The sequence below is a fragment of the Oncorhynchus kisutch genome, linkage group LG19, assembly GCF_002021735.2.
Source record: "Oncorhynchus kisutch isolate 150728-3 linkage group LG19, Okis_V2, whole genome shotgun sequence".
Taxonomy (NCBI): Eukaryota; Metazoa; Chordata; class Actinopteri; order Salmoniformes; family Salmonidae; genus Oncorhynchus; species Oncorhynchus kisutch.
Genome location: NC_034192.2, coordinates 32,921,913 through 32,940,623, shown reverse-complemented (window position 1 = coordinate 32,940,623; position 18,711 = coordinate 32,921,913). Strand labels below are relative to the sequence as shown.

General features: G+C 47.0%; 2 protein-coding genes across 2 annotated transcripts; one reads left to right on the top strand and one right to left on the bottom strand.

Moving 5' to 3' along the window:
- Positions 1 to 3,052: 3,052 nt before the first annotated feature.
- Positions 3,053 to 8,921, bottom strand: tlr1 (toll-like receptor 1). Its single transcript, XM_020452566.2, has 2 exons — positions 8,661 to 8,921; positions 3,053 to 8,329 (listed from the first exon to the last, which is right to left on the bottom strand). Exon 2 carries the CDS (start codon positions 8,325 to 8,327, stop codon positions 5,898 to 5,900), a length of 2,430 nt encoding a protein of 809 aa, XP_020308155.1. The 5' UTR covers positions 8,328 to 8,329; positions 8,661 to 8,921; the 3' UTR covers positions 3,053 to 5,897.
- Positions 8,922 to 11,036: 2,115 nt separating this feature from the next.
- klb (klotho beta) lies at positions 11,037 to 18,018 on the top strand. The gene is made up of 6 exons (XM_020509285.2): positions 11,037 to 12,094; positions 12,880 to 13,393; positions 14,313 to 14,581; positions 14,759 to 15,015; positions 15,137 to 16,071; positions 16,552 to 18,018. The coding sequence occupies exons 1-6, from the start codon at positions 11,369 to 11,371 to the stop codon at positions 16,998 to 17,000; spliced, it is 3,150 nt and encodes a 1,049-aa protein (XP_020364874.1). The 5' UTR covers positions 11,037 to 11,368; the 3' UTR covers positions 17,001 to 18,018.
- Positions 18,019 to 18,711: the final 693 nt, after the last annotated feature.

Below are 18,711 nucleotides of genomic sequence, written 5' to 3'. Positions count from 1 at the left end.
CCAAATTAGCTACATTCTTAATTATTGCAACATAACCATATTATGCTCTTGAATAACTCAACAATTCACAAGCATGTGCAGACAATTAATCGGTTTATTTTCTCTTCTGTACACTTGTTACATTTTAGCTACAAGACAAAAGCACATACTGAACAAAAATATAAATGCAACATGCAACAATTTCAAAGATTTTACTGAGTTACAGTTGATATAAGGAAATCAGTACATTGAAAGAAAGAAATTAGACCGTAATCTATGGATTTCACATGACTGGGCAGAGGCGCAGTCATGAGTGGGCCTGGGAGGGCATAGGCCCACCCTTTTGGGAGCCAGGTCCACCCACCATGGAGTCAGGCCCAGCCAATCAGAATGAGTTTTTCCCCACAAAAGGGATTTATTACAGACAGAAATACTCATCAGTTTCATCAGCTTTCCGGGTGGCTGGTCTCAGACGATCCCGCACTTGACGAAGCCAGATATGGAGGTCCTGGGCTGGCGTGGTCTGCAGTTGTGAGGCTGGTTGGACGTACTGCCAAATTCTCTAAAAGGACATTGGAGGTGGCTTACGGTAGAGAAAGTAACATTCAATTCTCTGGCAACAGCTCTGGTGGACATTCCTGCAGTCAGCATGCCAATTGCACGCTCCTTCAAAACTTGAGACATCTGTTGCATTGTGTAGGTTGACAAAACTGCACATTTTAGAGTGGCCTTTTATTGTCCCCAGCATGAGGTGCACCTGTGTAATGTTCATGCTGTTTAATCAGCTTATTGATATGCCACAGTACGCCTGTCAGGTGGATCGATTATCTTGGTAAAGAAGAAATGCTCACTAACAGGGATGTACAAAAATTTGTGGGCAATTTCTGGGATCTTTTATTTCAGCTCATGAAACATGTGACCAACACTTTACATGTTGCGTTTATATTTTTGTTCAGTATAGTTACTGCCAGCTAAAGCTAACAACCTCTTCATCAAGTAATGTTAGCCTATCAAAAAGGAATGAATACCCCTCTAATACAAATATAAACCCGTTTCCAGTACACAACACACTGACGTCACACACAGATGCGTGCGACTCTTGATGGCAGTAAGAAAGCCATCGTCATCTGCACCCATGCAACATATCCTAGATGTACATTTTTATAACTTCTGAACAAAATCACTTTTTTGGGTTCTCATACACATAAACCCAGCAACAACAAAAAAACATCCTCTCACTATCAACTGCGTTTATTTTCCACAAACTTAATATTTGTATGAACATAACAAGATTCAGCAACTGAGACAGAAACTGAACAAGTTCCACAGACATGTGACTAACAGAAATGGAACAATGTGTACCTGAACAAATAGGGGGTCAAAATCAAAAGTAACAGTCAGTTTCTGGTGTGGCCACCAGCTGCATTAAGTACTGCAGTGCATCTCCTCCTCATGGACTGCACCAGATTTGCCAGTTCTTGCTGTGGGATGTTACCCCACTCTTCCACCAAGGCACCTGCAAGTTCCCAGACATTTCTGGGGGGAATGGCCCTAGCCCTCACCCTCCGATCCAACAGGTCCCAGACGTGCTCAATGGGGTTGAGATCCGGGCTCTTCGCTGGCCATGGCAGAACACTGACATTCCTATCTTGCAGGAAATCATGCACGGAACGAGCAGTATGGCTGGTGGCGTTGTCATGCTGGAAGGTCATGTCAGGATGAGCCTGCAGGAAGGGTACCACATGAGGGAGGTTGATGTCTTCTCTGTAACGCACAGCGTTGAGATTGCCTGCAATGACAAAAAGCTCAGTCCGATGATGCTATGACACACTGCCACAGGCCATAACGGACCCTCCACCTCCAAATTGATCCCGCTCCAGAGTACAGGCCTCGGTGTAATGCTCATTCCTTCGACGATAAACGCGAATCCGACCATCACCCCTGGTGACACAAAACCTCGACTCGTCAGTGAAGAGCACTTTTTGCCAGTCCTGTCTGGTCCAGCGACGGTGCGTTTGTGCTCATAGGCAACGTTGTTTGCCGGTGATGTCTGGTGAGGACCTGCCTTACAACAGGCCTACAAGTCCTCAGTTCAGCCTCTCTCAGCCTATTGAGGACAGTCTGAGCACTGATGGAGGGATTGTGCGTTCCTGGTGTAACTCGGGCAGATGTTGTTGCCATTTTGTACCTGTCCCGCAGGTACCATTTACACCCTTAGTAAATATGAGCAAAAATGATTTATTGTTTATCCTCTTGGTCTTTCATTCAAAATATTCACAAAAATCTAACCTTTTAATTAAAGTGAAATAATTGAAAGAAAAAATGTATTGTTATCATAAAACAAATATTTTTTCTCAAATATATGTGTGTCACAATTATTGGCACCCCTTCATTCAATACTTTGTGCAACCTCCCTTTCCAAAGATAACAGCTCTGAGTCTTCTCCTATAATGCGTAATGAGGTTAGAGAACACATGGCAAGGAATCTGAGACCATTCCTCCATACAGAATCTCTCCAGATTCTGATGTCCACTCTTGTGGATTCTCTTCTTCAGCTCATCCCATAGGTTTTCTATGGGTGGGTTAGGTCAGAGGACTGGGAAGGCCATGGAAAAATCTTGATTCTGTCCCAGTCCTCTGTTGATATTGAGGTGTGCTTTGGATCATTGTCCTGCTGGAAGATCCAACCAAGATCCAACCACGCCCCATTTTAAGCTTCCTAGCAGAGGCAGTCAAGTTCTGATTTAATATCTGCTGATACTTGATGGAGTCCATGATACCGTGTGTCGTGACTCGATTTTAATATTAATTTGAAAACGGTTATTTTTCTAATTAACTAACTAGGTTTAATTGTTACCCAATTAAATTAATAATTTAACAATTAACTCATTGGGATCTGGGGCACCACGAGAGCAGTTCTTTAAAGAGTTACCATCTCCCGAAAAGGTCTTTACCGATCACATCTATAAACAGTCAACTTATTAATCAAAACCTCGCATTATATCATTCTGAGCAGTCGAAACCTTGCATCTGAAAAAAACAGAGCCTTACTTATGATTCAGTACTACACAAATTAGTTTAATTATTTATTACTAGCTAATTAAATAGGAAACAGGATAAACATACACACTTTGCATCGGTTATTGACTGGGGACTTAATACGCTAAAAACAGGTCCCTAGCGGAATGACAGCAACATAGCATTGGTACACTTAACATTGGTACATTCAGAAACTACTCTCAACTACAGTAACCATGTACTTTGCATGAATGTCTAGAAATCATGAATGTATTTACGTGAAATGCCTGGGTTCGCCAGGGATCTCTCTCGTGAACAAGGCAGCCTTGGAAAGGAAGTTGGGCCTTTTGGCAGCACGCTTGTAAGGCTCTGATTGTCCGAAATGGTTCCGACAAGTCTTCTACTGTTGTCCTTCTCCGTAGTTGTCCGGTACCCGGTGACTTGTTGTGTAGTCCTGAACAGAACTACAGAATTGACTTTCCTCCCATTCACTCTTGAAGATGCTTCTTTGAAGATAGACTAGCCAGCCGTGTCGATGGTTCCCCAGTGGGGTGATGAGAATAGCATAATACGATGGTTTGAGCAGAGTGACAGAATGGTCCTACGTAAATTCACTTTCGAAGATACTTTACTTAGGACAGCTAATCAGCAATACCAGTGATTGTCCAGGAAGGGAGTTTATCGTCTCTACCTCGTGTTGAGATTCAAAGTTCAAACCACTTTAAACGTGCAGCTGCACGTCTTTCTGGTCTGGTATGTTAATTTCTTAACCCATCATTTGTACAGTTTGAAGGAAAGGGGCGGTTCCGGCAGGCTAACACTCTCTGACCTCACTCAGGGCGGTGACTACTCACTGTGCAAAGTTATTTAAAAAAACTCTTATCTCTTATAGCTTCTCAAATCACATTAAACACCCTGCTGCTACCTGGGGTGCAGACGACCGACAGGCACCCCTGCCCAGCACCCCTACGCCAAACACTCTCTCCATCCCTCAGCCCCAAACCTCATTTAAATTTTGTCTGCCGTTTTCATCGAGTCCTTGTTGTGTTTTATGTTTCATGTTTTCATGAAAATTTCATATTTTTTCATGTTTGACCCATTGCATCCGTTTATGTGGTTGTTACTGATGTTTTTGAAGTCTATTTCGATAAAAAAAATTCTCTAGTTGTCATTGCATTTGTGAACATTCATGTTTGACTATGTGTTATTGTTTTTGACGTTGTTGAATCTTCCCTTCAAAATTTTGCCTTCTTGGTAGATACCTGATACTCTCACTCAATTTCAAAACTATGAAGACTGTATGTGAGAAAAAGTTGTTTCCTTGATGTTGTGTAATTTTTATTTATTTTTATCATTTGTGTTTTCTCACAGTTTTCTCAATGATAAATTTGTGTTTTCTCACCTGTTGCTATAGAGGTTTGGACAAAAATAAACAGTGTCTGATTTATAAAATGATTCATGTGAAGAAAACATTAGAAAGCGTTTCTTTCTCATACACACCCATTGTCTGTGTTCCTCTGCCATGTAGGCACCGTACAGTGACGTGTGGCATCACTAAGGGGGAGGACTTCCGTCTGGCCGTGGAGAGACAGGTGTCACTCTGCACGGAGAACCTGCACACTGTCCTCCACCGCTTCTGTATCAATGAGAAGATCATCATCCAGTCCCTGCCCTGACCCCTTCAACTTTGACATCTGACATTTGGCTCATGGGTCTAATGTCCACAGTGAAACGCTGTTCGCTGTGCCGCTTGTGTGCCCAGAAGAGCATCGTCGTCTTCCATCAGACCTGACAATTTAACTCCTGACCCCCTCTATGACCAAATAACAATAATTAGAAAGAGATAAATTACTTGTTTCCCTCTTTCTAGGGTTTATCTGTGGTGCTAACGTTACTCATGAGCGTAAAATCTTCTGTACTTTTCCCCCTTTGTAACGGTTTTCCTTAGGTGAAGGAGAGGCGGACCAAAACGCAGCGTGGTGGTTATTCATGTTTTTTAATAAAGACACTAGACATGAATAAACTAACAAAAACAATAAACGTGGAAAACCAAAAACAGCCCTATCTGGTGCAAAACACAGAGACAGGAACAATCACCCACAAACACACAGTGAAACCCAGGCTACCTAAATATGGTTCCCAATCAGAGACAATGACTAACACCTGCCTCTGATTGAGAACCATATCAGGCCAGACATAGAAATAGACAAACAAGACATCCAACATAGAATGCCCACTCAGATCACACCCTGACCAACCAAAACATAGAAACATACAAAGCAAACTATGGTCAGGGTGTGACACCCTTGTTGTACTACTTGCCTTAAAATTAGATAATGACTTTCAAAGGATGTTCTTGCTAACATGAGAAGTTTCTGTACTTGGGAAGGATTCTGTTTTTGGGGATACTTAACAGGGATTGGTCTACTGTGTCTGTGGTATTTGCTCTCTGTCTGTCGTTGGTTTTCTTGATACTTTTAGTTTCTTTTTCATTTTTGGATCATTTTGTGTTGCCTGGCTACCCAAACTCTTTGCTCCGGCCAAACGCTATGGCACGCCCACAGACATACTTTTCTTCTCCACAATGAGACTGGTTTGAGTACCTCCACAACAATTTCTGGAATGGATTGGTCCCAAAAACCAATGGGTTGGGCCAGAGCCAGAACACATGTGTGTAAAGCGACGTTTGAAAATTTGTCATTGGCTTTGATACTCAGATTATTTAGAGATGATCCAATCGGCACCATTTTATGAAGTGTATAGAAAAACAGACGTTCTAAATAATTGTGAGATTGTTGGAAAGTTGACAAATGTGAGAGTATTTTTGATATTTCTAGAAAACGTTGAAGAAATATATCAATATTTTTCTACCCCAATTTGTCTTATTTTCTCTCTCCCTCTCACTCATCCACGTCGTCTCGTACAGGTGCAGTGGGCAGGTCAGCCTGCAGTGCAGCCCTGAGATTGGCCCAGAACAGCCTGTGCTTGCCCCTGTCCTGGGGCCACTCCAGATAGGTGTGTCTGCCCATCATGGCCTTTAACTGATAGTACTTGGAGGGGATCATGTACTGAGGCAGAGGCTCCAGGAGCACCAGGATCACACTGTCAGACCCTCGGGTCAACCGCTGGTGGCTGGCAAAGTACAGCTCATAGTGGCACCACTCGCTCCGGACGAAGTGGCGAGAGAGGACGAACACACAGCGCCGGCTCCTCTCCACGCATTGGATGATGTTCTCCACGATCGTCTTCCCCGGGACGAAGTCCCTCTCATGGCGGCAGATGTGGAGGCCCCCGCCGGAGCCTTCCAGATTAGGCAAGAGCTGGCCCTTGACCCAATCTGCATCATGCTGGCTGTAGGACACAAAGGCGTGGAACACCACCCCCTCCAGTTCCTCGGGCCGGACCTGCTGGGTCCTGGCACGGTACTTTGCCCGGGTCCACTGCCGGATCATGCCCAGATACCATGGAATGTCCAGGTGGTGGCACAGAGTCACCATAACAATGATAACAGCCACTGCCGGGCACAAGATGGCCGTTGCCAGCAGGCCGACATTGCAGGAGATCTCAGGGATCTGGAAGCCCTCCAGTGTGGAGTTCCTCCAGGCTTCGGGATAGCTGCAGCGATAGGCTCCTGGCCAGTGGAGAAGTTGGATTGCAGGGTGTCCGCTGCCCAGGCCAGTCCCAGCACCCAGATCGCTGAAGCCCCTCAGGCCACACGTACAGGTGAAGGGGTTTCGGCTGGCATCTAGAACCTGTAGAACAGGGCAAGTCTCCAGAACTCTCACAGATGGGGCATGGAGGGAGTTTTCCCTGAGAAGGAGATACTTAAGGTGTGGGAATCCAGCGCACACCGGGAGGTCCCTCAGCCGGTTGGCACTCAGGTCCAGGGCCAGGAGGGAGTCCAGGGCCAGCAGGGTCTCTGGTACAGTGGAGATCTGGTTGTTCTGGAGGTCCAGGCTGACGGTGCTATTCGGCAGGCAGCTAAATACCGACTCACTCAGCCCATTGGAAGATAGGTTCAGGTGGACAATGTTCGGTGGCCAGTGGCATTCCTGGCCGCTGTAAACCAACGAGTTGAGGCTGAGGTCCAGGTGACTCAGAGAGATCATGTTCTGGACCCTCTTGCTCAGGGTTTGAAGGGACCTGAGGTTGTTCCCTCTCAGAACGAGGATGTTTACTTTATTCAGGGTTGTACACTCTACTGTGATTTGCTGTTCTACTCTGGAGAAGACCGTATCAGCCAAGGCACAATCTGAGAAGTCTAGCTGCAGTATCCCACTGGGCAACTTGGGGCAGGTCATGTGTATGATGGATGTCTCAGTCATCGCCAGACGCTCCACTGGCATGTTGATGAAGAAGTTACAGAGGACTTCCAGGGAGAAGAAAAAGCTAACCACCCCCGCTCGCCTGGCAGAGAAGGATTTAGTGTGGGACGTGTTTCTTCCTGGGGTGTCACTCACAGGTGGAGTGTGGATGGCCACGTCTGAAGTGCTCAGGTGGATGATGGGGGATTCGAACACAGCGTTTATGGTGTTTGTCAGGTGCTTCCAGGTGATGGCCATATTTGTCAGGTAAAGATGTGTGGTGTTGACTGCCCTTCTCTCCTTCACAAGTTCCACCAGGTAACTGGCTACCAAGCCATTGATGTTCATACCCATCAGCTCAACCTCGTTGAACATCAACAGGGCGTCTGCGATCAGATTTCGATCGGTGGGTTTGTTCGTCAGGCCGATGCTGACCTTCTCCGCCTGGACGTCACTCAGGCTGCCACTCTCATAGGCTGTGAGATACTCCAGGCGAAGGGTCAAAGTTTGCAGGTGTACGTCAGTGATGTTGATGAAATCCTCCACCCTGATGATTTTTGCTCCGAGCCCCAGTCTCTCCAGCTTCGTCAGGCTGTGGAACTCCACCCCCAGGGTCATGGTGTGGAACATGTTAAAGGTCAGATCTAGGTCTCTGAGGTTCAGTGCTAACAGCAAGTACCGTTGATCAGATAAGTTCTGGAGCTGGTTGTGTGAGAGGTCCAGACTCTCCAGGAGCGGAGTGGGATGAAACGTCTCCGGATCAATATTCTCCAAGACATTCCAAGACAAGTTGAGGAATCTCAGGTGAGTTGTGACTTGGAAATCCTCATGGCCAAGTTTGTGTATGTTGTTCTGGGAGAGGTCCAGGGCTTCGGTGCATGGAGGTAGGTTTCTGGGAACAGCGGATATGTTTTTGGAGGAGAGGTTGACAATAATGGTATGGATTTCTGAGGAGGGGGGGGGGGTGCTCTGATGGACTCCCATTAACGCAGCCACGGCCCAGAGGGTGACTGCCACAGCCCTCATCTCTGTTGAGGGACAAGAGAAAATGTAACAAACAATGTTTGTGTAAAAGAGGTAGTTATAATATTGTGTGTCATGTGTGCTGTGAATCATAATAAATCAATAGGCTTCCATTAGAATGTGAATAAAGGTTTTGGTTCCTGTTTTCGATATGAATGTTATTCAACTTGCCGTGTTCTAAGGGTATTTGTTAAAAAAAGGAGCTTCCTTGTTTTATTATAGACTCTTAAATAGACTCATTTTGGTCTATAATACAGTACGGAAACTCACAAATGTCTTAAAAACAGGTCTGCAAAACACACGCACACAGAAAGAGGGGGGAAAAAGCAGACTGACCTGTCTTTTCAGTATCCTATGGCTTTTCAAGTGATGCGTTTGTTGAGATAATGTTGAGTCAGTCACAGTCAGTTCGTCTCTCACTTTCAGATAAATCTCTCTTTACCTTTGCGATTTCTCTCACTCACACTCGTCCTATCACCTTATCACGCTCACTCTAACCCTCTCTCTGAGCTTACAGTAAATGTTGAGCAGAGGGGAAACAGACATGTGAAACCAGGCCTTTCAAATGTGCAGGCAACTCCTGTTCCTTCTTCACTCACATCTCTTTCTCACTTCCCTTTTTATTCACAGTGATGGGCATGGAATTGAGTGCTTGACAGGAAATTAAGTTTGGCCACATATCTGTGTATTTGGCACAGTTAGAGGCAATGATAAGATATTACTCATGGCTTACTTTATAAGAGTATTACATAGTTCATTTTAAGGTAGATCTAACTTATTGTTATATTGATTTACAAAAATGGGTAGGGTTGGAGGATATAACAACTGCATAAGATATTGGTTACGCCGGCCAATTCTTTCTTGAGCAAATGGTCGGGTGGCTGAAAATGAAAAAAATATATAGTTTTAAACTGCAAACTGACTGCAAGAAGCCCAGAAATATATAATATTTGACTAAAACGTAATCATTTCAAACCTTGATTACATTTGGGCCATTTCCCTGCCGTGGGGTGCCGTCTTTCGGATAGGATGTTAAAACAGGTGTCCTGACTCTGTGCTCATTCAAAATCCCATGGCACTTATCGTAAGAGTAGGGGTGTTCACCCCGGTGTCATGGCTAAATTCCCAAACTGACCACATTCCATCATGGCAACCTAATCATCCCCCTCATTCCTAATTGTCAAAAAAAAAAAAAATGTAATAATAATAATTTGCTCAGGAAACTCGGGGGGGGGGGGATCATGCCCTAGACCAATGAGCCCTGCTGATCTTGATCGAGAAAAGCTTGGGTATTGTAATAGCCACCCATTACACATTTTCAACGACAGGGCTTGTTGGTCTAGGAGTATGGCTTTTTCTTTGGGTGCGAGCGGTCCAGGGTTCAAATCCTGGCTGAACCCCCCTTTGTGAAAATTAGGGTTTTCAAGTCTGACCCCTTGCCACGTTCACAGTGTGCTTCTAAACACTCCCACTCCACTCCTCCCTGGGCCCGGCGCATGGCTGACTTTACAGTGAGCTACTCTCTCCCTCTGACGCATGGATTCATGTGCTTCTCCAAGAGAGTGCACCATAATGCATATTTTCATCCCATATTCAGCAGTGGTAAAGTCGCTAATGGGAACTGATAGCTTCAGCCTAGCATCCCAAGATGTATCCCACCATATACCACCGCTGATCTCCCGTTTGATATACTTGATCAAGTTTAGGCCAGTCAGCTCAAAGGTACATCATTCTAGTGCAGTGCTTTTCGGGAGGGTGGGCCTACATTTGTGCTGTATCATTGCAACCATGCTGATGTCAGGTCAGGTAGAGGTGAAGGATATCCATTCTCTAGCTAAATGGACCCTAACCTAATAACGCCTGTGACACATTTAATGATAAGGTGTCTCTATCTCCAACCACCACTTTACAACAACTGGCATCTTCACAGCTACACAAACAACAACATTAAGGATACGGCAGATGGGGAGTTGTTTCTGTTTTATTTTGTATTTCCTAAGATTAGATCAAAGATAGATAACACGCGCACACGCACACACGCACACACGCACACACGCACACACACACACACACACACACACAATTTGCAAAAGTGAATGAGATCAAGAGGAACATCATGCCTGTTTTTATCTGTCGTCATCTTTAATCAAATCTAGGATAACAGTGAGGCCAGGCTTGGACTGATTTGGCCATAAAACCATAGGGAACGCTCAATTCTTCCCCAGTATTCTTTGTGGCCCCTGGCTAAACTGTATTCTATTTGTCTCTGATTCCATGATTACATGAATCCAACTGACATGTGGGTTTTATCTTGTGGATGTGCCCCACAGCTAAACCCTTAACTCAACCTTATTGTGGCTATTTCTCAAACAGGACATCTTGGGTTTGAATAGCTGCAAGAACAAGCCGATATTTTCCTTACTATCCATTAGGTTGTAATGATTCCAATACGACGGTAAGATCGCTGAAAATAAAATGAAGGGTAAAGTGATAGGGAGAGTATAAGATTTAGCAGGAGACAGTGATTGTGAGATAGAGATGGGGGGAGAGAGAGAGAGAGAGAGAGAGTAAATGGGAGCTACATCTCAGTCATGGAGGTGAGGATGATCGTAGTTCAAGCTAATCATTGACAAAATTATCATGCGTCTGCCTCAAAGGTGTGTGCGGGTGCGTGTGCTCCTGAGTGTATGAGTCAGTGTTTGTGAGTGTGGTTGTGCGTGTTCAATGTACGGTATGTGTCAGAAAGAGGGAGGGGAGAGAAAAGGAGGGAGGTAGAGAGAGAGATATAGGGAAGTCCAACCATGTTAGCCTGTCAGATGGACACTGCACACCTCCTGGCTTCCACATGTAAACGTCTCAGTCTCCTGTACTCGCTCACTTCAATCCCTTCATCTTCTAATCTTCATCATGGATCCCTCACCTTCTTAACATCCGGACCGCTGATACTTACACAGAAACAGTCCCTCAGACAGAGACCAGCTTATTTCTTCTAAAGGATTTTGGAAAACTCTGGAGAGGATCATTCTTCTTCTACAGACTCCAATATGGCAACATACCTTTTCTCGCTCTTCCTGACAGTGATGGTCTGGCGCGGAGATTTCTGTTCCCTGGGGGAGGGCAGGAGGCAGTGGCAGCATCCCACCACCCCAGAGCCCTTCACCCAGAGCCAGTCCTTCTTCCATGGGACCTTCCCCCCAGGGTTCCTCTGGGGTACGGGGACCTCTGCCTTCCAGACCGAGGGGGCCTGGGACTCTGACGGTAAAGGCCCCTCAATCTGGGATCACTTCACCCACTTCACCCACTCAAGTGTCGCTGACACGGCCAGTGACGGCTACAACCGCTGGGAGGAGGACGTTGAGGCGCTGGGGTACCTCGGGGTGCGCTCCTACGCCTTCTCCCTCTCCTGGCCCCGAATCTTCCCCGACGGTGTTGCCACAGGTCGGCCCAATAGGGTGGCTGTGGAGCACTATGGGAGACTGCTCGACAGGCTCCTGGAGAGGGGAATTGAGCCGGTGGTCACCCTGTTCCATTGGGACCTTCCCCAGGCCCTGCAGGAGCACTACGGGGGGTGGAGGAATGACACCCTGGTGGGTTTGTTTGATGCATACGCTGCCTTCTGTTTTCGAACGTACGGGGGCCGTGTGAGTTACTGGATCACCATACACAACCCCTACCTGGTGGCAGTCCAGGGGTACGGGACAGGGGTGCACGCGCCTGGAGAGACAGGCGACTCCACCGCACCCTTCAATGTGGCCCACAACCTCATCAAGGTAAGGCAGGGTCAAGGGTTAAGGGTCAGAGGATGAAGTTGCCCTCGATGAGCTTTGGTCAGTTTATTGTTTTCCCTCCAATGGGAATGATTAGGATTTCAGAAAGAAAAGTTCCTAGTTCTGTGTCAAAGGGCAATGGATTATTTGTACCCATTTGGGAGGGGGGTCAGTGGGTTGAGTTGTAAATTAGAACCCTTTGGATAGATTGACTCGTGTGAAAGGGTCTGTTGAACAGACCATAGTACAGACTAAGACCACGTTTAGTCAGACAGCCTGTTCCTGAACTTCGTACTTCTGTGGGATTTATCAGCTGATGTCGTCAGTGAATGTTTGCGTCATTTATTGGGTTCAAGACATTGCAAAGAAAATGAATGAAGACATAACACTTGAAAAGCCATGGTACATGCTGTGCTTTATTCAGTCAATCAGGTTAAACTAATCCAAATGGTTTCATGTTGTGATATTCAATATTCACTGTGCTCCTTCAGCAGCTATTAGCAGTCATTGACCTCTTGTTAAAAAGTGTGTTTACCTTCTGCCATCAGAGGTTTATCACAGCTGCAGGACTGTGATTAGTAAACAGGACACTTAAGGAGCCACTGGGGGTCAAAGTCTGTGACAGCAACAGTTTTGCGGCTTCATTAATAATCAGCTCTGTCCCAGTGCATATTCACACTGTACAGGTCCGATGTCTGTACTATGTGTATGTGTAATGTCTCTGCCATAATGCAATGCATGTAACAGACCTCCATTTGATTTATTTGAAATTTTATTTTCATTTCCAGGCGCATGCCAAAGCATGGCACACCTATGACACCTACTTCCGGTCGACTCAGAATGGTAAAGTGTCCATCGTCTTGGGTTCCCATTGGATGGAGCCTAAGAGACACCAAGCCACACCGGTCAATATTGAACTCTGCCAGCAGTCCATGGAGGAGGTGCTTGGCTGGTTCGCCAATCCCATCTTCGGGGATGGGGACTACCCAGCATCCATGAGATCCACCCACAGGGAGCTTCTGCCTGAGTTCACCCCAGAGGAGAAACACTTGGTGCGGGGAACGGCTGACTTCTTTTCCCTGTCCTTTGGGCCTAACAACCTGCGTCTGGGCCGGAGTCTAGCCCACTATGGGCAGACTGTGTACCCGGACATGAGGCGGGTGCTGGGCTGGGTGAGGCTGGAGTATGGGGACCTGCCTGTGCTGGTGGCGGAGGGGGGCTGGTTCTCAGCTGCAGCTGTGGAGAGGGAGGATACAGATGCCATCTACCTGATGAAGAGGTTCATCAACCAGGTGCTGCAAGGTGAGAAGGGGGCAAGGAGGAGGAGGCCGAGGATGGGGGGCAGGATTAGGGAAAACAGAGGAGCTCAACAAGAGAGAGTACAGTACCAGTCAAAAGTTTAGTCCTTTGAGTCCCAATTTGAGATTATTGGTTCCAACCGCCATGTCTTTGTGAGACGCAGAGTAGGTGAAAAGATCATCTCCACATGTGTGGTTCTCACCGTGAAGCATGGAGGAGGAGGTGTGATGGTGTGGGGGTGCTTTGCTAGTGACACTGTCTGTGATTTCTTTAGAATTCAAGGCACACTTAACCAGCATGGCTACCACAGCATTCTGCAGCGATACGCCGATATGCCATCCCATCTGGTTTGCGCTTAGTGGGACTATCATTTGTTTTTCAACAGGACAATGACCCAACACACCCTCAGGCTGTGTAAGGGCTATTTGACCAAGAAGGAGAATGATGGAGTGCTGCATCAGATGAGCTGGCCGCCACAATCACCCAACCTCAACCCAATTGAGATGGTTTGGGTTGAGCTGGTCCGCAGAGTGAAGGAAAAGCAGCCAACAAGTGCTCAGCATATGTGGGAACTCCTTCAAGACTGTTGGAAAAGCATTCCAGATGAAGCTGGTTGAGAGAATGTCAAGAGTGTGCAAAGCTGTCATCAAGGCAAAGGGTGGCTACTTTGAAGACTCTAAAATATATATTTTGATTTGTTTAACCGTTTTTTGGTTACTACATGATTCCATATGTGTTATTTCATAGTTTTGATGTCTTCACTATTATTCTACAATGTAGAAAATAGCAAAAATAAAGAAAAACCCTTGCATGAGTAGGTGCATCCAGACTTTTGACTGGTACTATACATTTAACCTGAACTGTTGTGCTATTTGTACCTCTTTGGTAACATCTCCTTCGTTCTGTGTTTGTCTGTGTCCAGCGATGGTGTTTGACGGTGTCAGAGTGTTTGGCTACACAGCCTGGTCTCTGGTGGATGGTTTTGAGTGGAACTACGGCTACAGTGTGAGACGAGGCCTGTTCTACCTAGACTTCAGCCAGGCCAACAGAACCAGGGTTCCCAAGACCACTGCTCTGTTCTACAGGCAGGTCATCAAGGACAACGGTTTCGTCAGTGATGAGATCACCGGAGAGGTCAAAGGGCGTTTCCCATGTGACTTCCACTGGGGTGTGGCCGACTCCAGTCTACAGGTGAGGGGATGAGACGGAGAAGAACGGACACGAGAGAGGCAGGAGAAAGGAAAGAGAGGGTGATTTTATTTTGCAAAACTGCTCTGCCTTCCTTGCTCTTGATCTCAAACAGAACAATAAGCAAGCTGGATGATGCAAACAAAAAGAAAAACCTATATATTTCTTCTTTTATCAAAGGTCAATTTCTATCCCTTCTCCCCTCAATTCACCGACCCCCACCTGTACAGCTGGAACCTGACAGGGGATGGGGCACTGCGTCCTGTCCAAGGAGTCAACCTCCACATCAGGGGGGCACAGTGCACTGACTACCTGGCCATCAGTGGTCACGTGAGCCTCTTTAAGTCCACAGGGGCATCTCACTACCTCTTCGCCCTCAACTGGTCCCTAATCCTTGCCCAAGGAGATCTGTCTAATGTGGACACAGAGGCCCTAAGGTAGAGACAACAACTGTATAATGTGTATTCAAATGTTTACCATACATGCACACATGCAAACACACACTAAAATGCACGCCTGTATGCATACACACTTTGCATTTCAAACTCTTTCTAACAGGTACTACCGCTGCTTCCTCACCGAACTCCGCAAGCAGGGCCTGGAGGCTGTGGTCACCCTCTACTACCCTACTAACAGAGTCCCTCTGCTGGGCTTGCCCGGCCCGCTGCATGCCTCTGGCGGCTGGCTGAACCAGAGCACGGTGGAGGCCTTCCAGAGATACGCAGCCCTCTGCTACAGGGAGCTGGGGCCCTGGGTGAGCTACTGGATTACCATCAATGAGCCCAACAGACTAGTGGATGCCTACAAGATCGGGGAGGAGCAACATCTGGCAGCCCATAATCTCCTCCTGGCCCATGCTAAGGCCTGGAGGCTTTATGAGAGGGAGTATCTCAGCCAACAGGGAGGACTGGTGTCCCTGGCTCTGCACGCAGACTGGGTAGAACCCGCCAACCCCTTCCTGGAGTCACATGCAACAGCCGCTCAGAGATTCCTGTTGTTTGAGCTTGGTCGTTTCCTAGACCCACTACTAGGGAGCAGAGAGGGGGAGGGTAAGAGTGGTAGGTACCCTCCAGAGGTGAGGAGGTACTTGGAGGAGAGGGCAAGGGTGATGGGCCTCCCTGGATCCCCACTACCACACTTCACCGCCAGGGAAAAAGAGGAGCTAGGAGGGGCGCTGGGCTTCATTGCACTGAACCACTTCACCACACGTCTCGTGTCACCACGCCCCCAGTCTCCTCAGACTGCCCCACCTAACCCCCAGCAACCTCCAGACCATGGCTGCCTGCTGATGTCTGACCACACCTGGGCCTCTTCTGGTCTGGAGCAGGCAGTGGTCCCCTGGGGCCTCCGGAGGGTGCTGCGCTGGGTGAAGGAGAGGTATGGAGGGGCCCTGCCTGTTGTAGTCACAGCCAGTGGGGTAGACGACCAGGCCCCTGTAAATGATCTGCTCAGGCAGCACTACATCAGGAATTACCTACAGGAGGCCCTCAAAGGTGAGCCTCTCTCTAACCTCCTCAAACTCCCTTCAAACCCCCAAACTCCAGTTCAATGATAACCCACTAGTTTGTTCTTATCAGAAATAGCCTGGAGGTTCTATACTTATTTCTATTGTTCGAAATAAACAGACCTCCTCTCTGCAGTTTCGTCTGCAGACAGGTAGAGTAGGGCACTCATTAGCAGCTTTAAGTATGAGAGGTCGAAGGTGACTTTTCTCACAGCTCATTTCCTAACACACCACAGCACACGGCCGTATCACATGAGCCCCCTCATAAAACTCATGGACTTTACTGTATAAGAAACCTTTGAGCTCATAAAGTTCATCCCAGTGAGAACTGTCCTGTCCTGTACTGAACTAAATGTTCTGTGCAGTACTTTAGCCACAATAGGCTACAGCTTCTCTGTTGACATTGCTTTTCTGTATGTCAAAAGAGGGATTCTGACCTCAACCTCTCCCTGTTTTTGCTCCTCTCCAGCTCGCCAGTTGGATGGAGTCAACCTAAAGGGCTTCTACGTCTGGAAGCTGCAGGATCAACACGTCCCTGAGTTCGGCCTCTTCACCTCTTCCCACCACAAGTCCCGACCCAAAGCCTCCATCGCAGCCTACAGAGAGATCATCGAGCGCAGCGGTTTCCCTGGCAACAACGTCACATCCTCCTGTAGGATCATTGACCGCAGGGCGGTGTGTTCCATCTGCGCTCACATCTCAGAGAACAAACTGCTGCTGTTCTTCGCTGCATGCCTCCTCCTTATGTTAGCTATGCTGGTGGGGGTCGTCATCGTCGTCGTCAGGGGGAAGAGGACTAGGAGGAGGAGGAGGGTGGGTTTGCCGGTGTGTCCCATCCCGCTCGGGAGGAAGTGTCAGCCGTGGGAGAGAGTGTCACTACAGAGTGTGACGGATAGGATCCGCGTGGTCCGCCGTTAGTCAGGGCCTCATTCATACGGAGTTTGTTCCTGTTGTAGTGGCCTGCAGGTTTTTACACGCCAGCCAAGCTTCCGGGAGAGCGCCATGGTGCCCTTTTGAGTCGTGGTTCTTAGGGACAGGTCTAGGATCAGCTTACCCTCCCCAAAACCTTGAACTTAGTGGATAAACGAACAATTTAGATCAGTGTCTAGGGGGCAACTTCATTATCCTACACAAGCCCAATGGGACTGGGCTCAACGCAGCGGGATCAGCAAGGGCCAAGGGGTCATCTTCTGTCTGAGCCCTAGAGATACCACATATTGATGATCAATGTATAGGCAATTAACATAATTGACAGTATGTAGGCTATATGTTATCACAGACAAGAATATGATGTTGCCATGGGATTGCTTTGTTGTTTCGTTGACAGAACGTTGGCTATAGCTTGAGATCTTCTATGAATGCTGCTGTTGTGATGTACTGATCATGTATGGTGTACAAGACCGGCCTGTTAGTATGACTTGTTGGTGTGTGTCATAGTGTGTCCTCACCTGTCTTATAATTTGGTGGGTACTTATATTTGTCCTATTTCACACGTGTACAAGTGTGTACAAGTGTGAATTTATACGTGTGAATTGTTTTTTGCATATCCCAACTCTCCCTGAGACACCCTTGGACAGTCTTTGTATATTTGTAGTAAGGAGTTCCTAAAATAGGGAGTCTGCGCTGATGGCAGTAGTTTTTGTCCCTCTGTGCTCCAGAGACAAAACCACTTGAACATGTTATCTACAAATGGCTAACTCAAGCGCTTATTCTAATATGAAATAAAATGAAATCGTTGTGCCAGAAGTTGCTGCTCTATATGGGCACTGTTTCCTTCAGACACTGCTGCCCCCTAGTGGGGGTCTTATGTCCCAAAACTGGTTCAGGGCCCTTGATAAGAAAATAGAGAGAGAATGAGAGAGAGAGTATTGAGAGTGAGAGAGAAATAATTGGTAGAGAGAGAATTGAATTGAGAGACAGAGAACTGAGAGAGAATTTAATTGAGAGAGAGAGAGAGAGAGAGAGAGAGAGAGAGGGAGGTTGAATCCAAGATGGCGTAGCAGTAAAGATGTTGTTTGTTGTTGTCCTGTGTACATTTTTGTTGTTGTCTTTTTTTGTATATATTTCAATATATTTCAATCTCTTTTTCCATTTTTAAATTAAATATACCTTCCAGCCACCCGCCTCACCCAATGTGATACGAATCTGCTATTTTAAGACATTATAGCTAGAACCTCCATCAGAAGCTAGCCATCGGAATCTAACCAGCTAATAGCTACTAGCTATTTAGTCCTTGTTAGCCACTGCTAGCGGCCTTTACCTTTAGCTCAGACACCAGATGCTTTTAGCCTGGATAATATTTGCCAGTCTGCACAGCACGATATCAACCCTGAGCATACCGGACTGCTTTTTTCCACTACAACACCGGATTCCTGCCTTAAGCCCTGGACCATTACTCCTGATCATCGCAGCTAGCTAGCTGCTACCGAGTGGCCCAGCCCCGAAGCTAGCCTTGAGCCAGGCCCATCTCCCGGCCTGCTCAGTGAACCCTATGATCACTCGGTTATACAGCTGATGCCTCCCGGACTCTTCACTAACACGACTAGAATCCACTACATCACCGGATTCCTGCTATAAGCTCTGGACCTTTGCATCGGATCATCGCAGCTAGCTAGCTGCTACCGAGTGG